Below are 20,064 nucleotides of genomic sequence, written 5' to 3'. Positions count from 1 at the left end.
CAAATGTGCTGGGCTGCCTCGGCCATTCTCCATCCCATGGCGCCAACTATTCTGCACCGACAGAGTAAAAAATTCCCCTCAAATTTTTTTACCGTCTATAAGTTGGCTTAATTTATACCCTAGAACATGCACCAAAACTTTAGTGAATTTTTTGATTGAGCATTGGCGCATACTAAGGCACACCCCCTTTCCGTTAGGCTGCACCCATTCTCTGCTAAGCCACGCCCAAAAGTCTAAAACACTTAATAAATGTGGTCCAAAGTTACCACTTGATGAAAGCAGCTGATGGTAACCCAGACATAATTACTCAGAGTCCTTGGGCTCTTTTATAGCGGGTCATGACTTCCCGTCCACTGAGGAGAGCTCTTTTGAATTTACTCGCTCCTCGTCTGTGTTACACTGCCCTATAAAACTCAACCACTGCGCCCAAAAGTCTCTAAACTGAAGACCTGGTGAGTAAAACAAATCTATAAAAAACACGCATAAAAAAACAAAAAAAAACTTCAGTTGGGGTCGTAGATGTAGTGTGGTTCTTGCCGCCTGCGGTGGGCGGTCCGGATTTCCGTAATGGTAATTTCCATGTTTGATGAGTTAAACATCAGGGTAGAGGCATGCTAGTAATTATCCTTTGAACATCACAGGCGACATGTTTTTTAGATCAGTCAAATGGCGGCATTACAGTCCGAGGCTCTTCCAACTGTCAGAGGAATGCAAGTCTTTTGCTGTCTGTATAATTGATCTAGAGATCGAGTTGGGCAGATTTCGTGGTAATCAGCTGAAACAACAACTATGTCGGAGCACGGTGACAAATTTGTGGCCAAAAATATACATTTAGTTAAGGGGAAAATCAGATGGGTCTAGCAGCTGGCAGGACTTCAACATTGGGATTCCTGATCATTTATATAGCACCACCGTATTCGGCAGCACTTTACAGTCAGAGGGTTCATATAACAACAGAACCAGCCCTGTACCTCACATGGATCCAGAGAAGAGATCTTCTGCTAGATTAATTTCAAGCTGTCAACTTAGGGGATGTGCCTTTTCTGCCGCAGCTGGAACTGAGCATGTGCTTCTATCCCGGTGAGCAATAGCGCTGGTGGAAGGCGAAGAATGGAACTGAGCATGTGCGACCACATCAGTAAGGTGGCCAGAGAAATAAGGAAAAGAGCAAACAGCAGGTGGCGCTATACAGATAGATTTCAGTGAATAACTCAGTAGCAATAATACATTTTTAATTACATGCAATTAGAAAAGTAGTCAGATCCAGGTGCTGGTTTCAAAACTGAATGGATCAGGTTCTCAAGAATCAAGAGGATAGAAGGATAGTAGTCAATTTATGTAATGTAATAGGCCTAAAAGGTAATGTAATAGGTCTAAAAAGATGTGCTTTTAAGGCACGGTTGAAAATTTTAATATGGGAGGATAAAATCTGGTTGTCCACGGTAGCGCATTACAGAAAACTGGTGCAGCATGAGAGTGGAATTGGATTATGCTGATCATAAAGAACTGGAGGAAGGAGAGCAAGGGTAAGGTGGTGGATAGAGATGAGGTGGTACGGTCGTCTGCATGAGGCATAATCCCCATGTTCATGAAACAAGGCAGGAATTTTTTTGAGTCCTTCTCCGCTGAGGCATCAGTTTCCCAGGTTTCCACATTCATTATTAGAGGAGGTGACCACCGGTCACCATTACTCATGATAAACGAGGGCAGCCTCATAGTGGGCAAAATGATAATAGGGCTGTCTGTCTTCCTCAGTTTTCCATTAAAGGTTGCAAAATTCACCCAAAAATGGAAATATTTTAAAAGACACTACCACTGTTGGCGGATGGGTAGTAGACACATGGATTACTAAGGCCATCAATGGGTCAAAGGAGACCTGTGGTCAAAACATTCATGGAGCATACAACATGTCTTGCACGAACTCTACCGATAAATAGATTGTACTCACGCGATCTCCATCACCTCCAGGTAACCCGAATAATCCTGGAGGGCCAATATAACCCTAAGATGGAAAAAGAAAAAAATTCAATGTTAGACTGAGGTTGGAATGCCTCGCTTCCAGTCTACTTGGGCATCAATCTCTTGACGGTGACCTCTTTTCCTCCAGCGCCGGTATGCGGCTCTCTGTGATGAGATAAACCTTGAGGCAAGTGTATATGCCCATGGACTGCATGGTGCTGGCTTCCACGATGTAGTCCAAGGGCACATACCCTCACACCAGGGACCATGGGATGCAGAAGGGAGCCTGGACGTGCGGCCTGCATGGACCTGCAGTGGATAAATACTGGTTAAGGGTTAGTGCCGACAATTCACATCATGTTAGTCATGGCAAAGAAACAAACAATACAGAAGCAAAAATGTCATCTGGTAATAATACATTAACAACATCTACGAAACAAAGACCCTGAAACAGAATGAGCTCGGTAAAGTCAGGTAACAGTAGCATAACCCATCAGTCTAAACATAGGAATGACGTCCGGTCCCTGCTATATACTGGGGATTAGTTAAGTGCTTGCACATTTCGAGACATTTTCTGTTCCCTTCAGGTCTCGGTCGCTTTATCAACCAAAGCAGAACAAGGCGGCCCATTCAGTTCTACCGCTAATCTTCAAATTCATCCAAGGAGGAAAAAGAAGATAGAGGTAACAGAGGATGAGATTAAGAGAGCTTCTCCAGTTAATCCAACTGTAATAAGTTCCAGATCATAGATATTAACCGCAGTGGAAGGTTTAGTGTAACCGCTTTGATTTCACGAAGGCTATGGAAATCCCAATCTCCTCGAATATGCCCAAGGAATATTCTGATTGTTGCACGGAATCATTTAAATTGCTCCTCCAGCCCAGAAACATGATACTAGAAGATATCTAATAGGATTTCAAAGAACGACATGTGGAAAAAAGTCTTTAATGAGTGTGTGTTGGGAAAGAAAGGAGCACATTCGTAATCGGAAGATCTCAAGTTGCTTCCACGTCCATTTTTTGTCTTCACTTATTTTGAAAAAAAGCATGAGGAGCATGTTCCAAAAAGACAGGCTATTCCCCTTTACCTACTGAGGTTTCCTAGCTGTAGCACAAGACCATTAAGTAATGGTCTTTAAATGGGATTTCCGAGTGTTCCATACTGATGACCTATACTAAGGATAGGTCATCAGTACCTAATCGGTGGGGATGGAACTCCCGGCAGCCCCATGATCAACTGCTTGAACAGGCCACGGTGCTCCGGTGAGCAGTGTAGGACATCTTCCTAGGACAGTGACATCAAGTTCATGGGTCACAAGACAGGCGCAGCTCAGTCCCATTCAAGTGAACGGGCCTGATCTGCAATACCAAGCACGGCCACTAGCCAATGAACGGGGTTGTGCTTGGTGAGCTCCGAGGAGGCTGCGACACTCATGGGAGCACCAAGGTCTCTTTAAACAACTGATCGGCAAAGGTTTCGTGAGTCGGACCCCACAGATCAGATACCGATGACTAGGGATGAGCCAATCGACTTCGGATGTTTCATAAAACGTTTCAATACTGTACAGAGCGAGGGCTCCGTACAGTATTAGAATGTATTGGCTCAGATGAGTCGAAGTTATTATCGCAAGACTTCGCATAATAACTTCAGAAATTGATTTATACTGTAAAAAAAACATTTCCCGAACTCGAGTTCGGTTCCAAGGTACCAGTATTGAAATAAAGTTTTATGCGAATCGACTTCGGATGTTTCATCCAAAGTCGATTCGCTCATCCCTACTAATGACCTATCCTGAGGATAAGACACCAGTATAAAACATTTGGGCAACCCCTTTAAAGGGGTTGTCCAGCCGATTAAATAAAAAAAAATAAAAAAATAAATGACAACCCCTTTAAAGGCTATGTACACCTTTGGAGGCAATTTTTGTTTATGATTGTATTCTACTCATTTTTGGCTAAAAATCATATTTTCAATTGGCCTTTATTAAAAATATTGAGCCACTCTGTCACAAAGGGTTAACTGTTTTTCTAGCTGTGTGACTGGTACTTTCACTTTCTGCCGGTCATCAATAACCCTTATCTCTAAACTACTAAGAGGTCATAAACACTTATTTAAGCCACATTCTTATAAGTAAGATAAGGATTGAGCTGAGTGTTTATAAGGTCAGAGAGCAGAGATAAGGAGTCTGTCTGCTCCCCAGAGGACGGAAAAGACAGAAAATCCACCGGCAGCTACTACAGCATCTCAGCTCTGTACAAAAAAGCATTCCCTATTTTTAATAAAGACCAATTGAAAAAATGATTTTTCGCTCAAAATAAGTATAATGCAATAATAAATAAAAAAATATTGCCCCCAAAGGTGTACATAGCCTTTAAGGATGAAAACATAACAATTGCTCTGGATCCTATCCGAGAGGTACAGCAACTGAAAAATCTTGCAGTCATCAATTCACTTCAGCCCTTGACCTTCTTGTGGGAATCCCTTGCTTTGCTAGATTGTATTATGGGAGCAGATCTTTTTCATTGCCCCTTTGAAGGTCAACCTTCATGGCTGTGAAGCCGCCAAATACCGGTGGTGTGCGTGCAACTAAAATGTATTCATCAGGGATACCGCCACATGATGGGGAACTACCGCAGTCCGAAAATACTAGACGTCTTATAGAACAGGAACGGCGCTGTTCACATTATTAAACGTGTAATGCGTGTAATGCAGATAATCTCGAGAGCTATAAGAAATGTCAACTCATAAAACTGCAGCTGTGAGAAGCCATGTTCTGATGCACTGCAAACGCCAACCAAAAACATTGCGTTCTGCCTTTGCACTGCGCAAAACAGCTGATGACGGAAAAGAAAAACTTGTACTTGTCACAATAGAAAATATATGAGGCACATATGGAATCATTTACATCTAAATCTGCATCTACATGCTACATGTGTTTTACCGTTGCCGTCCCTTTAAGATCTCACATCTAGTGTTGAGTGAATAACATCTGCCTCGCAGCTTGTCCCATGTTAAAGTGCATACCGGGTGACGGGGCTGACACATAACGGGCCAGGAGGGCTGCAAACATGGCCTTATTTTGCAATGTCTTGTAAAAATCCTATGACCTGCTCATTTTAAGGGCTTGTTCACACGACCGTGGGCTCCCCGTGCTGAGGACCACAAATTGCAATGCACGGGCACCGACCATGGGGCAGCCACCTGCGGATCGCGGACCCATTCACTTGAATGGGTTCCGCAAAAAGATAGAGCAAGTTCTATCCTTTTGCGGTGCGGACAGGGATAAGACATTTCTACCAGACTTGGCGGCATGCACACGGTCAGTATCCGTGTTTTGCGGACCGCATAGGACATACAGTCATGGGCATGAGGCCTAACACACAGATTTGTGTGGTGGAAATCTGCCACGCAATACAACACCCGCTAAGTAGACGAGACTTTTCGAAATCTCATGGACGCGGTGCAGACGTTTTCTGTGCAGAAACGGACCTGCGGTGTGGATTTTGAAATCCATAGCAAATCAATTGTATGTTGCGGATATTCAGTGCAAAGCAAAAAGATGAGACCCGGGGGCAAATCCATGACTAAAGCCACGAGTACATTTTGAGGATTTTGGTGTGAAAACCACTTTAAGGAAAATCTGGTATCTGCTTTGACGGATCTGGTAAAAAGAAGGACATCATGTCACATACAGCGGGAGGGAGGCGGAGGTCGGGACTCAGAGTCTGACTACTCAGAGTCTGACTACTCCCTACTGATGAAATGGCACAACGAGTCCCTCCTCTTCACCGCCAGTTCTTTAACAAACCAAAAAATTCACACATTTTTCCTGGATATGAGGCTATCAATGGAAATCCAGTTCTTGACTCCCGGTACCTAATTTAATGACTGTATGTGTCCATTCTGACAACCATATAACAGGACTGAAATAAAAACACACAATATCAATAATACACCATGAATTCAAGGACTATCTAACATACACAGCTACTCGTCTTATGGCTCAGGGCCCAAGTCACAGCTCTATTAACAGCTCGGATCTATACAATTATTGTAATATTCACAGTACAATTCCACTGTGCTGTCTTAGAGGCACCTTTGTAGATGGTCTACAAAGTAGGGTGAGTATTGGGACACTAACCCGACTTCCCTTCGGTCCTGGAGCTCCTATCGGTCCTGGTAATCCCTGGAGAAAAGACATAAAAAGACAGAGGAAAACATATTCAGAACTGTCCCAGAGTACCAGCGGCCATCCACATAATAATCAATAAGAAAAGCAGTCAGAGACCATCCTTTGCTGCATCTCAAGGATGGCCAATAAGTTCAAACCTACCCTCAAAAATGAAGTGGTGTTTCACATGTCTACCCTTAATCTTATTATGGCTTCCATTCTTGTAGGGAGACTAGCTTTTGGGTTTTTCAAAGTGATCCAAAAGGATATTTTTCAAAGCTTCTTGTAAGGACTTGTAAACTTTTGTGTTAGAATTTGGAGCCATTTTCCATTTCTCAAGATTCAATTAATCCCAAATAAACTCATTGACAAAAAAAAATAAAAATACCGCACCAAGAAGTTTTTGTTGGAATGAAACTTTCTATGTGTGAATATAATGATGATATATGTAAGTGGTTATAAGGAGAGATTTATTGGCTTCTAGTCTGTATACAAGATGAGATACGGCCTCCAGCCTGGAATCAAGATGAGATACGGCCTCTAGTCCGGATACAAGATGAGATACGGCCTCTAGTCCGGATACAAGATGAGATACGGCCTCTAGTCCGGATACAAGATGAGATACGGCCTCTAGTCCGGATACAAGATGAGATACGGCCTCTAGTCCGGATACAAGATGAGATACGGCCTCTAGTCCGGATACAAGATGAGATACGGCCTCTAGTCCGGATACAAGATGAGATACGGCCTCTAGTCCGGATACAAGATGAGATACGGCCTCTAGTCCGGATACAAGATGAGATACGGCCTCTAGTCCGGATACAAGATGAGAAAAGGCCTCTAGTCCGGATACAAGATGAGATACGGCCTCTAGTCCGGATACAAGATGAGATACGGCCTCTAGTCCGGATACAAGATGAGATACGGCCTCTAGTCCGGATACAAGATGAGATACGGCCTCTAGTCCGGATACAAGATGAGATACGGCCTCTAGTCTGGATACAAGATGAGATACGGCCTCTAGTCTGGATACAAGATGAGATACGGCCTCTAGTCTGTATACAAGATGAGATACGGCCTCTAGTCTGGATACAAGATGAGATACGGCCTCTAGTCTGGATACAAGATGAGATATGGCCTCTAGTCTGGATACAAGATGAGATATGGCCTCTAGTCTGGATACAAGATGAGATACGGCCTCTAGTCTGGATACAAGATTATATACAACCTCTAGTCCGGATACAAGATGAGATACGGCCTCTAGTCCGGATACAAGATGAGATACGACCTCTAGCCTGGAATCAAGATGAGATACGGCCTCTAGCCTGGATTCAAGATGAGATACAGCCTCTAGCCTGGATATAAGATGAGATATTGTTGGGCATGGAGGCATTCAGGTTCTATATGGTAGCCGGTGGCACATTTGCTCACAGATTTTACAGCTGGGCCTGTAGATCCTGGACACTTGTAGGTTGCTGAAGCACGAATCACACCTGGTCCCATAAATGTTCGATTGGTGATAAACTAGGTGACCGGGCAGCCAAGAAAGTGCTGTAATCTGGAAGAGACATTATTGGAAGTCCTGCCATGAGAGGAACCCATGTGGGGGCAGGATGTCCTGCACATATCACTGAGCTGTCAGTGTCCCTGGTATCACTACTAGGGGTGACCGACTGTCATATGTGATGGCTCCGCAGATCATCACACCAGTAGTTGGGGCAGTGTGTCACTCCACAGTAGAGGCAGGACTGAATCGCTCACCACGAGACCTCCATACTTGAACCTGACGATCGTGGGATCCCAAATAGAACCTGGATTATGTTCCGGTCCATAGCAGTCCAGGATTCTCCTTCATGACATCACTGAAAACGAAGGCAACAGTGGCTGGCTGTGAATGGCAGTGACACCAAATTTACTTCTGCTAAGTGCCTGAAATTGGACTGGCCAGAGACAGTAGTGTGTAATGGATGGGCCATCTATGCCCTCATGTAACCATTTTTCATGGACGTTCCCGCGACAGGTGGCAGGAGATCGGCGAGACTAGCAACACGTGGTTTGATTTGACATGTTTTTCGTTTGGATCAAATGATGTCTGTGTTGTTTCTGGTGCTTTCCACACCTTCTTTGCCCAGGTGTGACTATTAGGGTAATTTAACCTTCTCTATTTATAGTTGCTTCCCCCACAATGCTGTGCGGTTTATAGCTTCTGTTTGGACCGTTGGATAGATTGTGGTTGGATCTTGGCTGAGTTCCTGGTGCTTCCATTGCTCCTTTGAAGTTAAGTCTTTCCTTTCCCTTTTGTATTTTGTTTGGATTCTGTGTGTTGCATTTCCTTATTGTTTGTATTAGGCCTGAAGGAGACTCCTGTTCGTCCTTCCTTTTGGAGGAACAGGTAGTCTTGTCCCTGCCATTAGTGCCAGGGTCCTATAGGGCTTGATAGGACTCTAGGTATTCCTGCGTATGAACTCGCCTACCTTTGGGGTCTGTTCATACTGGTAGTAAGTCAGGATTTTGGTTAGGGTTTTCACTAGGAGGTGTCCATTTTCCTTCCCTAGTTCTCAGGCCCGATTCCCTGTTCCCCCCTTCACTCCCATGATCAGTGTGGCGTTTCCCTCCCACACCGAAGCGTGACACCATTGTTCCCAACACCTTCTAACCGCTAGATCAGAACAGCCTAGATGGCGAGCAATTTGTTGAAACGGCAATCCTGCTTCTCCCAGTCCAATGATGTTCCCCCCCCCCCCCCCAAAGTCTGTCAACTGGGCAAAATGTCTTTGAGAGTCTCGTAGAGGCATGTCTAGCAGTCAACAATCTCCCACCAAGAGGTACACTACCCAAAAGTAGCCTCTGCAAGCCTTTTTATAGGGCAGTAGAGGAAGAAAACTTTACGCCTTCTTGTGACAAGACCCAATGTCTAATCGGACCTCACCTGTAATCATTTACTTATCTGCCTGAGGGATAACTGCATGCAGAGTTTTGCAGCAATCCGACATTTCTATCTGGGTGCGGTATTTTTTTTTGTCAATGGGGGTACATTGATTGATGTTGAAATCTGGGGTCACGGGGCTTCAATTAAAAACAAATCACCATCTTCAGATGTTATTTCCAAACTTGCACTTGGCCCCTTTAATTAGGCTACTTTCACACTCGCGTTTGGTGCGGATCCGTCATGGATCTGCACAGACGGAGCCGTTCAGCTAGTACAACCGTCTGCATCCGTTCAGAACGGATCCGTTTGTATTATCTTTAACACAGCCAAGACGGATCCGTCTCGAACACCATTAAAAGTCAATGGAGGACGGATCCGTTTTCTAGTGTGCCAGATTGTGTCATAGAAAACGGATCCGTCCCCATTGACTTACATTCTGTGCCAGGACGGATCCGTTTGGCTCAGTTTCGTCAGACGGACAGCAAAAACGCGGCAAGCAGCCTCCAGAGCGTAATGGAGATGGAACGGAGGCAAACTGATGCATTCTGAGCGGATCCTTTTCCATTCAGAATGCATTAGGGCAAAACTGATCCGTTTTGGACCGCTTGTGAGAGCCCTGGACGGATCCCAGAAACGGAAACCACAACGCGAGTGTGAAAGTAGCCTTAGATGTGGAAATGTAGAGTTCCCCCTTTCATTATGCAAACAGATTACCAAGAGAAGAGAAAATACAGACAGAATATTATCCTCAACATTGAAGCATTTTAGGCAGTTTTCAGATCACTAGGTTTCCTGTTTTTTGAGATATTGAGAAATCAATAACTTGCATTTAATGGTCATTCCTTTACATAGAAAATGAGCATATATCTAGTTGACACAGAAGAGAAATGAGATACTTTGAGATGCACCATATCCAGTCTGGCCAAAGTCGCAATGTACTATTTATATGTTCTGTATTGTCTCTTAAAGGGGTTGTCCAGAATTAATAAAATATTGCTCCTTTATTCCAAAAATGACCCCACTCTGTCCACGGGTTGTGCCTGGTATTGCAGCTCCAGTGGATGGGACTGAGCTGCAACACTACACACAACCGATTGACAGGTGCGGGGTTGTTTTTAGAATAAAGAAGCCATCTACTTATCTCCTCATCCTGAGAATAGGGGATAGAGATCTGATCGCTGAATGTCTGACAGCTGGGACCCTCAACACTCACCAGAGTCCCCATAGTAGACATATGTGGCCACCACTACATTCACTTCTATGAGACAGTCAGAGATAGAGCGGTCCATTCAACATAAATGAATGGAGTACTGGTCATGCATGTGCACTGCTTGTCAATCCACGTGGAGACTCCAGGACCTCTGGTCTGGTGATCGCTGGGGGTCCCAGCAGTTAGACCTTCAGCAATCAGATACTTATCCTCTAGTCACAGGATTAGGCCTCCTGCACACAACCCTTTTTTCCCCCCGTTTTTTGCGTTCCGTATACGGAACCATTCATTTCAATGGTTCCGCAAAAAAAAACGGAATGTACTCCGTATGCATTCCGTTTCCGTATTTCCGTTCTGTTTAAATATAGAACATGTCCTATTATTGCCCGCAAATCACGTTCCGTGGCTCCATTCAAGTCAATGGGTCCGCAAAAAAACGGAACACATCCGGAAATGCATCCGTATGTCTTTCGTTTCCGTTCCGTTTTTTGCGGAACCATCTATTGAAGATGTTATGCCCAGCCCAATTATATCTATGTAATTACTGTATATGCCATACGGAAAAACGGAGCAGGAACGGAAACACAAAAGGAAACAAAAAACTGAAAAACGGACCGCAAAACACAGAAAAAGCCATACGGTCGTGTGCAGGAGGCCTAAGGGCTAAGTGTTCATCATGGGGATGCTGCGGGGGAGTGAGAATGGACCGTGATATAGTAGCGCCAATAAGATATAGTCTTAAAAATGGGAACCCCATGGCAAAGATAAAAATTAGGCCTTTTCCGGGTGCTGTCTGACCCTAACGCAATGCAATTGTAATGCCTCAAGCCCACTTCTCTTACTGGTTGGCAGCACCTGATGAGACCATAATCCCATTGCCGGCTCTCACCACCCATTTAAACTGGGACAAGGACCCTGGGACACTGTAGGAAACTAACGGGCCTGGTCTGAGAGCTCAATCTTGACTGGCCACAGGAGTAGGGGGTTGCACGTGAGTTGGAGGTTGCAAAGAAGGAAGGGGCTCCCTTTCAAAAATTTGCTGTGGGGCCCAGTCAGTTGTAGTTACGCCACTGAATGTACAAGATGATGATTTTTATCGCAGTGCCGTCAAACTGGACTGTAGGTCGGCAAAACGGAGACCCACGTTGAGAATGCCATAGGAATGCACACCAGTCCTCATACCAAAGATCCAGTGTGTTCAGCGGGTCAGAGTGCCGCTCATGTAGTATCGGGGAAGGGGGGGCTGATAACAAATAAAGCACTCAGTAAGAAAAGTCATGGCACGGCTAATAACCCGAGGTTCATTACTATGTGTCCAAGATTTTTTTTAAAAAGCACAGAAAGGAACTTCTTGTCCTGATTCCGGCCCATCGGTCATATGACATGTACTGATAGACTATAGGTACGGCTACAACTAACCCTGAAGCGGCTGCAATGCCGGAATCTCTGCTCTTGTATGAAATCTGAAATATTCTGCTTTGGAGCCTATCCAGTGAGAGATACACTGTAATCTGCAGAGACGCATAGATATCCTGTCTGAGCTCTGCTTCATGGGGACATCTGTTTCTGTTTCATATCGAAATGCAAAAAAATGACTAAATCTTGACCATCGGGCTGCTCTGTAGGGTGGCCATACTTAAAAACCCCTATTCTGGGTTTAAAACCCGGACTTCTAGGGTGATCCACGTTCAATTCAGGAGTCGGACCCTTAGTACAAACTCTACGACTGCACCGTCTTCATGTGAACGTGGCGACCGTCACATCTGCTCAGGACGGGATTCTGTCTGATGAGGATTCACTCTCCGTGCACTCACAATTCTCTTACAGATCTAACAAGATCACACAAAAAGGTTCCTTTAACGTTTTCATTTAAATCCCCATATGGTGGCTCGGCGGTTAGCATTGGCGCCTTGGAGCGCTGGGGTCTTGAGTGCGAATCCGACCAGAGACAAGATGGAGTTTGTATGTTCTCCCCGTGTTTCCAAAAATTCATAAATAGGCAAAATTGGCTTCCTACACAACGGACTCTAGTGCGTGTTGGGGGCAGCCAATGACTTTCCAGGGGGTCACCCCAACTGCACCGAGTCCCTGGGAGAAAAGTGCATTACAAGTCTCTGTATTCCTCTCTCCGTCAATCATGGCTGAGGTTGGAATACCCGCCAAATGCAGAGGCAATTTACCACCAAATGTACCAGTTGTACCCGTACCTATAGTCTATCAGTACATGTCATATGACCGCTGGGCCGGAATCAGGACAAGAGAAAGGCATTAAAGGGGTTGTCCCATGTATTCAAGGCTTATCCCTTAGGCCCCTTTCACACGAGCGAGTTTTCCGCCCGGGCGCAATGCGTGACGTGAACGCATAGCGCCCGCACTGAGTCCTGACCCATTCATTTCAATGGGTCTGTGTATAGGAGCGTTTTTTTTTTCACGCATCAGTTCTGCGTTGCGATGCGTTTTTCACTGATGGTTGCTAAGAGATGTCGTTTGTAAACCTTCAGTTTTTGGCCTCAGTCATGCTGGTATGCCTCTAATCTGTCTGCATACCTTAGGCCAGGCATGCTCAACCTGCGGCCCTCCAGCTGTTGCAAAACTACAACTCCCATGATTCCCGGACAGCCTACAGCTATCAGCCTACAGAAGGGCATGGTGGGAGTTGTAGTTTTACAACAGTTGGAGGGCCGCAGGTTGAGCACCCCTGCCTTAGGCCTCTTTCACACGAGCATGACGGATCGGCTCCGGGTGCGTTCGGTGAAACTCGCACCATTTTGCAAGCAAGTTCAGTCAGTTTTGTCTGCAATTGCGTTCTGTTGTTTCTGCATGGGTGCAATGCGTTTTGATGCGTTTACAAACATCTCTTAGCAACCATCAGTGAAAAATGCATTTGCTTCCGGACGCGATGCGTTTTTCACTGAAGCCCCATTCACTTCTATGGGGCCAGGGCTGCGTGAAAAACGCAGAATATAGAACATGCTGCGATTTTCACGCAACGCAGGACTGATGTACACAGAGCCGTTGAAATGACTGGGTCAGGATTCAGTGCGGGTGCTGTGCGTTCACGTCACGCATTGCACCCCGGCGGGAAAATCTCTCGTGGGAAAGGGGCCTTATTGTATGTGTCTGATTGGCAGGGGTACGACATTTAAATGGAGGGGCAGACATGCATGCACGCTGCCTTTCCACCCCAATTGGGCTGCTGCTTATGGAGCGGAGGGCGAGTATGCATGTCCGCCGCTCCATTCAAATGGGAGAACACGGCCCCTAATCTCGTTGTTCTCGGACCCCTGCCGATCGTGTTTTTTTTTTAAGGAATACGTTGCTTGAATGAGACAATCTCTTTAATCTGAAACATATTTAAAATAAAATAATATATATATATATTTTAAGACTGACTATTTTTTTATACACATGTACTAAGCTACCTGCATATCCACCAATCACCCCCGAACCCTGCAGAGATAACCTGCTCACAGCATGGTAAGAGTTACTGCACCTGCCTGCCAGGATAACCTTTGGCCCCTGGACTTCCTTCAGGTCCGCGTTCTCCCTGCAAGAGAAATGAACGGCAACGTCATGAAAATGCACTAATTCATTCAATTGCCCCCTTAACCCTCTGCAAGCCAGAAAATCCGGAGCGCCCATCCTCGTGCCTAACCAAATAGCAAAGTCAGTGAAATCTTTATCTCTAACATATGGAAGGATTTGGGACATTCGCCCGTTGCCAAGATGCTTTAAAGAGTCAATGGCCTCTCTTGAAACAACCCTACTATTCATTTCCATCCCTGCGCAGCCCGACTTATCCAAACATGAAGGAAGGAGGAGGACGGGGGGGGGGGGGGGAGAGAGCGCAGGGAACAAGGGGGTTACAGTGTGCGCCGTAATCCTGTCACTGCAAGGGTTAATGCACGGATTAGGCACTGCGCTGGCGATTTCCACTAAAACGTCACGTTAAAACACACTCACGCTGAAAACTATCCCTGGCTGTCATTTTCAGAGTCCTCCAGAGACCGGGGAGACGGACTCCTGCGAGGGGAGCAGCCGCTGGAATACTGGGGCCCCTCAGGTAGTAAAAGAGACAGCCGCTCTGCGTGGGATCGGGGAGCCTACATCACCATTATGCGGCCTGGACGCTGTAAATTACCCAAACTATATGATCTCAAACCCGCATCCTTTTGGACCTCCTCAATGTTTTCCTCCTGACTTGCTCGTATGTTACTTCATCGTCACCTGTACTCAATAGTGGACACATAAAAGTCATTCATAAAGGACGGCGATCATCTTACCGGTTCACCAGGAAGACCTTGCGGTCCGGGATAACCCTTCTGTCCCTAAAAAAAAAAAAAGAAGCAAAGTCCCGTGAGTAGTCAATAGGTATTCACGTAAAGTCATACAGAGACTGTAGAGCAGCCATCTCCAACCACATTACTGCATGGAAAGGTCTCCAGCTCCTGGGGATCCCCAAATTACCTGCACACGGGCACGGCTAGGCTTGCAGAAATTCCGCAAGTGCATTTCCATAGCAAATCCGCTGGCTCTGTGTGGTATTGTAGTTTCAATACAAGACACAACCATATCTGCCAACTTTGGAAAAGATAGGGAGACCTCCTGGACCCTGCAGAAGCATCCCGTTACCTCTCAGAAGGCAACCCTGTCCTCGGGCTCAGTTCTGGTGTCCAAGCACACACTTTAGAGGTGTTGCCTTTCGGAACAGGTTGTGGCTTGAGAAAAGGAGTGCGGAGATGCCCAAAGAGAAGACCAGGCCTCCTGGATGAAGCTTCAGAAAAAGCTGGCAAGTATGGACACAATCCATGGACCTGTGTGGTGCTCGAAGAAAACTGCAAAGGTTTTCTTATGCTGGACAGTCCCTTTAAGGCGGGCATGCTCAACCTGTGGCCCTCCAGCTGTTGCAAAACTACAACTCCCAGCATGCCCGAACAGCCTACAGCAGGGCATTGTGGGAGTTGTAGTTTTACAACAGGTTGAGCATGCCTGCAGTATGAAATGAGGGTGGCCCCTGTGCCAGCAGGTCATGATCAGGAAAGGTCAGCCATCTTGAAATCTGGACTGATATGTATATGCAGATTCCACCTATGAATACTTCGGTATACTCAGTCCCCATATCTAAACTCTATACCAGAGCAAAGAATCGCTACGCAGAGCATCTCTTCCTCTGTGCAGAACATTTTTTCATCTGGAGAGGTATCAAAATGAAAGGCTTAAAAAGATTTTATAACTGATATATCCTCTGGATAGGTCATCAGTATCTGATCGGTGGGGGATCCGACACTATGAGCGCCGCTGCCTTCTCCGTGATTACCAAGCACTGCGCCGTACGAATAGTGGCTGTGCTCGGTATCGCAGCTCAGTCCCAGTCACGTCTATGTGGCCACGTGACTGGTGAACGTGTCATCGCTGGCCTAGGGAAAGCAAGGAGAAGGCAGAGGCACTCACAGGAGCACTGGTGGCTTCTCACAGAACTTATTGGCAGAGTCCCGGGTGTCAGACCCCCACCAATCAGATACTGACGGCCAATCCAGAGGATAGGTCATCCGTTACAACCCCTGTACACAAGTGCACATTTTAAAACAGAGAATCTGTGCAGTTTATTTTGTCTATTTCTATGCGTTTTTGCACCAGATCTGCACCAAAAACCGCATGTGTTATTTGCAGTCTTTGGTGTGGATCTGATGCAGATTTTCCACAGATCACTTTGCATTGAAAAGGGTAAAAAGCGCACAAACACTTGAGATGCTCAAGATTTCTACATCTACCCCCCTTTAAAAAAATAAAATATATGCACGTGAAATGTGTGTTGGCGTTTTTGCAAAAACACAATAAATGGGCAAATAAGCCTCAAAAACACGATACAAAAAACAAAATACTAAGCAAGTCAGGTGTTTTTTTTTAGCTTTTATTGGCCCTAAGGCTCCATCCACGGATCCGCAAAACACGGACACCGGCAATGTGGACCGCGAATCGCCGGCACTTAAAGGGAACCTGTCACCGGGATTTTGTGTATAGAGCTGAGCACATAGGAAGCTAGATGGCCGCTAGCACATCCGCAATACCCAGTCCCCATAGCTCTGTGTGCTTTTATTGTGTAAAAAAAACCGATTAATCTAGCAACCCATGTCCTCCGCTCTATACACAAAATCCCTGTGACAGGTTGCCTTTAATAGAAAATGCCTAATCTTGTCCGCAATGGCGGACAAGAATAGGACATGTTCTATTTTTTCCGGGATCGAAATCAGATCCGGGCAGCACATCGTGCGGCCCCATGCAGATGAATGGGTTCGCAATTCCATTCCGCAAAATGAGCAACGGAATTGTGGACATGTGAATGGAGCCTTACAGGACACAAAACACAACTGTCTCGCAGGGTACCTACACACAATTCAGCCTATTATTCACACATCCGTGAATAAGATGGTCAGTGGTTCACCGGCGAAGAACTCTGTAAAGGATCCGTGTTTGGTCAGGGTATCCGTTTTTTGCCCGACGTGTGTCATCTGTATTCCACAGCCACTGCCCCATCAGTGGTCCATGAATAATCACTGGCAGAACACTGATGCCACTTACGTGGTGTCTGTGGTTTTGCATTGGACCTGGGGGTCGTTGGGGGGCACAAAGACCGGCGTAAAACACTGGTCTTTGTAAATGACCCCTTGTCTGTACGCTGTTTCCCATAGACTTTCAGCTAACATCTGGAGCTGGTGTATTTACTGCAAAAAAAATGTTGGCGTAAAAACACCACTGACCACTAGAATCAACACTAAAAATCGATGTGTGAACCCACCATAACACTGCTGCTAGGAAGAAGCAGTTGTAGGATTTTTGTTTTTATCTGTCCGCCCTGGACATGAAGACATAGCATCAGCTCCGGCCAAGTAGGTGAATGCTTAGAATTTTTTAAATATATGTGAAGTTCAGCTCGAAGTTCACTTCCGTGTGCTCATATGAAAGTAAAAAATACCATCACAAGGGAGCACAATCATCAGACCCATACAACTTGCACCAGCTTTAATCAAAGGTATACATAAAGCGAAGCAGAACTGGACACAGAGAACACATACGTCTGCCCACCTCTGACCACGCAGAGATCTCCTGGCTGCCACAGTGACGATCTAATGCCGAGCACCACTTATACAGAGCATACAAAGTCCATACAACCCGTCCTCTCCACGTCAGCCATTATCACGGTGACAGCACCTGCTTCTTCTCCAGGTTGGAGGCCTCCACATGGTGACAGCACCTGCTTCTTCCCCAGGTTAGAGGCCTCTACATGGTGACAGCACCTGCTTCTTCCCCAGGTTAGAGGCCTCTACATGGTGACAGCACCTGCTTCTTTCTCACTATCCCAGGTTGGAGGCCTCTACATGGTGACAGCACCTGCTTCTTTCTCACTATCCCAGGTTAGAGGCCTCCACATGGTGACAGCACCTGCTTCTTTCTCACTATCCCAGGTTGGAGGCCTCCACATGGTGACAGTACCTGCTTCATCATCAGGTTGGAGGCCTCCACATGGTGACAGTACCTGCTTCATCATCAGGTTGGAGGCCTCCACATGGTGACAGTACCTGCTTCATCATCAGGTTGGAGACCTCCACATGGTGACAGCACCTGCTTCTTCCTTAGGTTGGAGGTCTCCACATGGTGACAGCACCTGCTTCTTCCCCAGGTTAGAGGCCTCTACATGGTGACAGCACCTGCTTGGTGACAGCACCTGCTTCTTTCCCAGGTTGGAGGCCTCCACATTGTGACAGCACCTGCTTCTTCCCCAGGTTGGAGGCCTCCACATGGTGACAGCACCTGCTTCTTTCTCACTATCCCAGGTTTGAGGCCTCCACATGGTGACAGCACCTGCTTCTTTCTCACTATCCCAGGTTGGAGGCCTCCACATGGTGACAGTACCTGCTTCATCATCAGGTTGGAGGCCTCCACATGGTGACAGCACCTGCTTCTTCCCCTGGTTGGAGGCCTCCACATGGTGACAGCACCTGCTTCTTCCCCAGGTTGGAGGTCTCCACATGGTGACAGCACCTGCTTCTTCCCCAGGCTGGAGGCCTCCACATCCCATCACACCTGATGTTGATGATGACACCTGTCAAATAACTCAAGGGTGGATTTACACATTGCTGTTTTGTTGTAAAAAAAAAAAAAACATAAATAATAATAATAAATAATGTATTTTTTCCCACAATTGCAGTTTTTACAGGTGAATGCCACTGCGGTAAAAATGCATATTTTTGCAATGTGTTGTCACCTGCTGCGTTTTCATGCCACCCCTGACACTGGGTAGTGACTGGAGTCCAGTCAGGGCCTGGAGTAGATTTCTCTTCAGCCGCACAGACTGCGCCTAATATTTGACAAGACACCTTGCCATAAATTAGGCGCATCCTCTGACAACGTAGGGGATTTCAAACATGTTTTACGCCATCCTTGCCACTTGGGAGTGGCAGGGGTTGGGCTGGGGTTTCGGCCCTGACAAATTTATAGATTTTTACGCCTCACGAGGTCAGGGGTTGGAGTAGGTTTCACTCCAGGCGCACGGACTGCTGGAGGTGCGCTTAATTTATGACGAGGCGCATGGTTCATCATAAATTAGGCGAATCCTCCGACAGTAAGGAGGGAAGGGGAAACAGGCGTAAAAAGGTGTAAACGACCCTCATTGTCCCTGGGCAGCAGATCGTACTGTCTAAACCAGGGAGGCCCAACATGCGGCCCTCCAGCTGTTATAAAACTACAACTCCCAGCATGCCTGGAAAGCCTACACCTATCAGCCTACAGACGAGCATGGTGGGAGTTGTAGTTTTACAACAGCTGGAGGGCCGCAGGTTGGGCATCCCTGGTCTAAACAACGATACGATCTGCTGCACTGGCAAGATGATTTCTATTGATCGCTTTTCCCCATCTTCACTGCTGATCTTCATCAGTACACGTAAATGGACTCCTAGTTCTCTCTCCTCCTCGGGGGGATTTCCTCTTAAAGGGGTTGTCCCATCATGGACATGTGTACCTGCCCTCCATTAATTTCTATGGGAGCTTAAAAATTGCTGCAAGCCCCATAGAAATGAATGGAGCGGTGGACACGCTTGCGTTTCCCATTCATTTCAATGGAACTTCCGAAAATTTTCGCCACTCCCACAGAAATTAATGGGGGGCGGCCACACATGCGCAGTGCATCCTCCGTCACTTAGTGGACTCGCACCTATCAGACAATGGGGGCACATCCTAGTGATATGCCCCCAATGTCCAAGATAGGACAACCCCTTTAAGTAAAAAAAAACTGTGGCAGATATAAAACTCCCTCTAAGGCTACCTGCGCACATTGTAGAATATGGGTGTGTTTTTTTTCATGTGGAAAAATCACAGCGTAGCACAGTACCAGCTAAGTGTATGGAATAACACAAATCCCATTTACACTTTACGGATTTTTCCGTGTGGAAATTTACCTTTTCTAATGAAGGGGCGAAAGCTGCTGCAAAACCGCATCAAAATCAATTAGAAATTGCAGATTTTGGTGCGGATATGTTGCCGAAACGCACATAAATCTGCACGGAAATTCGTGTGGATCTTAGGGTACTTTCACACTAGCGTTTTTGTTTTCCGGTATTGAGTTCCGTCACAGGTCTGTTTTATCCTAAAGCATTCTGAATGGAGAGCAATCCGTTCAGGGTGCGTCCGTTCACTCCTTCTTACGTTTTTTTGGACGGAGAAAATACCGCAGCATGCTGCAGTTTTCTCTCCGGCCAAAAATACTGAACACTTGCCCGCGTTAATTTACATTGAAGTGTA

General features: G+C 46.1%; 1 protein-coding gene across 1 annotated transcript in view; it reads right to left on the bottom strand.

Moving 5' to 3' along the window:
- COL27A1 (collagen type XXVII alpha 1 chain) overlaps positions 1–20,064 on the bottom strand; it is a 282,597-nt gene that overhangs the window by 190,358 nt on the left and 72,175 nt on the right. The window contains exons 8-11 of the mRNA XM_040404975.1: positions 14,553–14,597; positions 13,763–13,816; positions 6,101–6,145; positions 1,949–2,002 (exon numbers count right to left, since the gene is read on the bottom strand). Of these exons, the coding sequence (XP_040260909.1) occupies positions 1,949–2,002; positions 6,101–6,145; positions 13,763–13,816; positions 14,553–14,597 (198 nt within the window). The remainder of the gene's footprint in view (positions 1–1,948; positions 2,003–6,100; positions 6,146–13,762; positions 13,817–14,552; positions 14,598–20,064) is intronic.

Source organism: Bufo bufo, chromosome 8, assembly GCF_905171765.1.
Source record: "Bufo bufo chromosome 8, aBufBuf1.1, whole genome shotgun sequence".
Taxonomy (NCBI): domain Eukaryota; kingdom Metazoa; phylum Chordata; class Amphibia; order Anura; family Bufonidae; genus Bufo; species Bufo bufo.
This window is presented reverse-complemented; position numbering and strand designations above follow the sequence as displayed.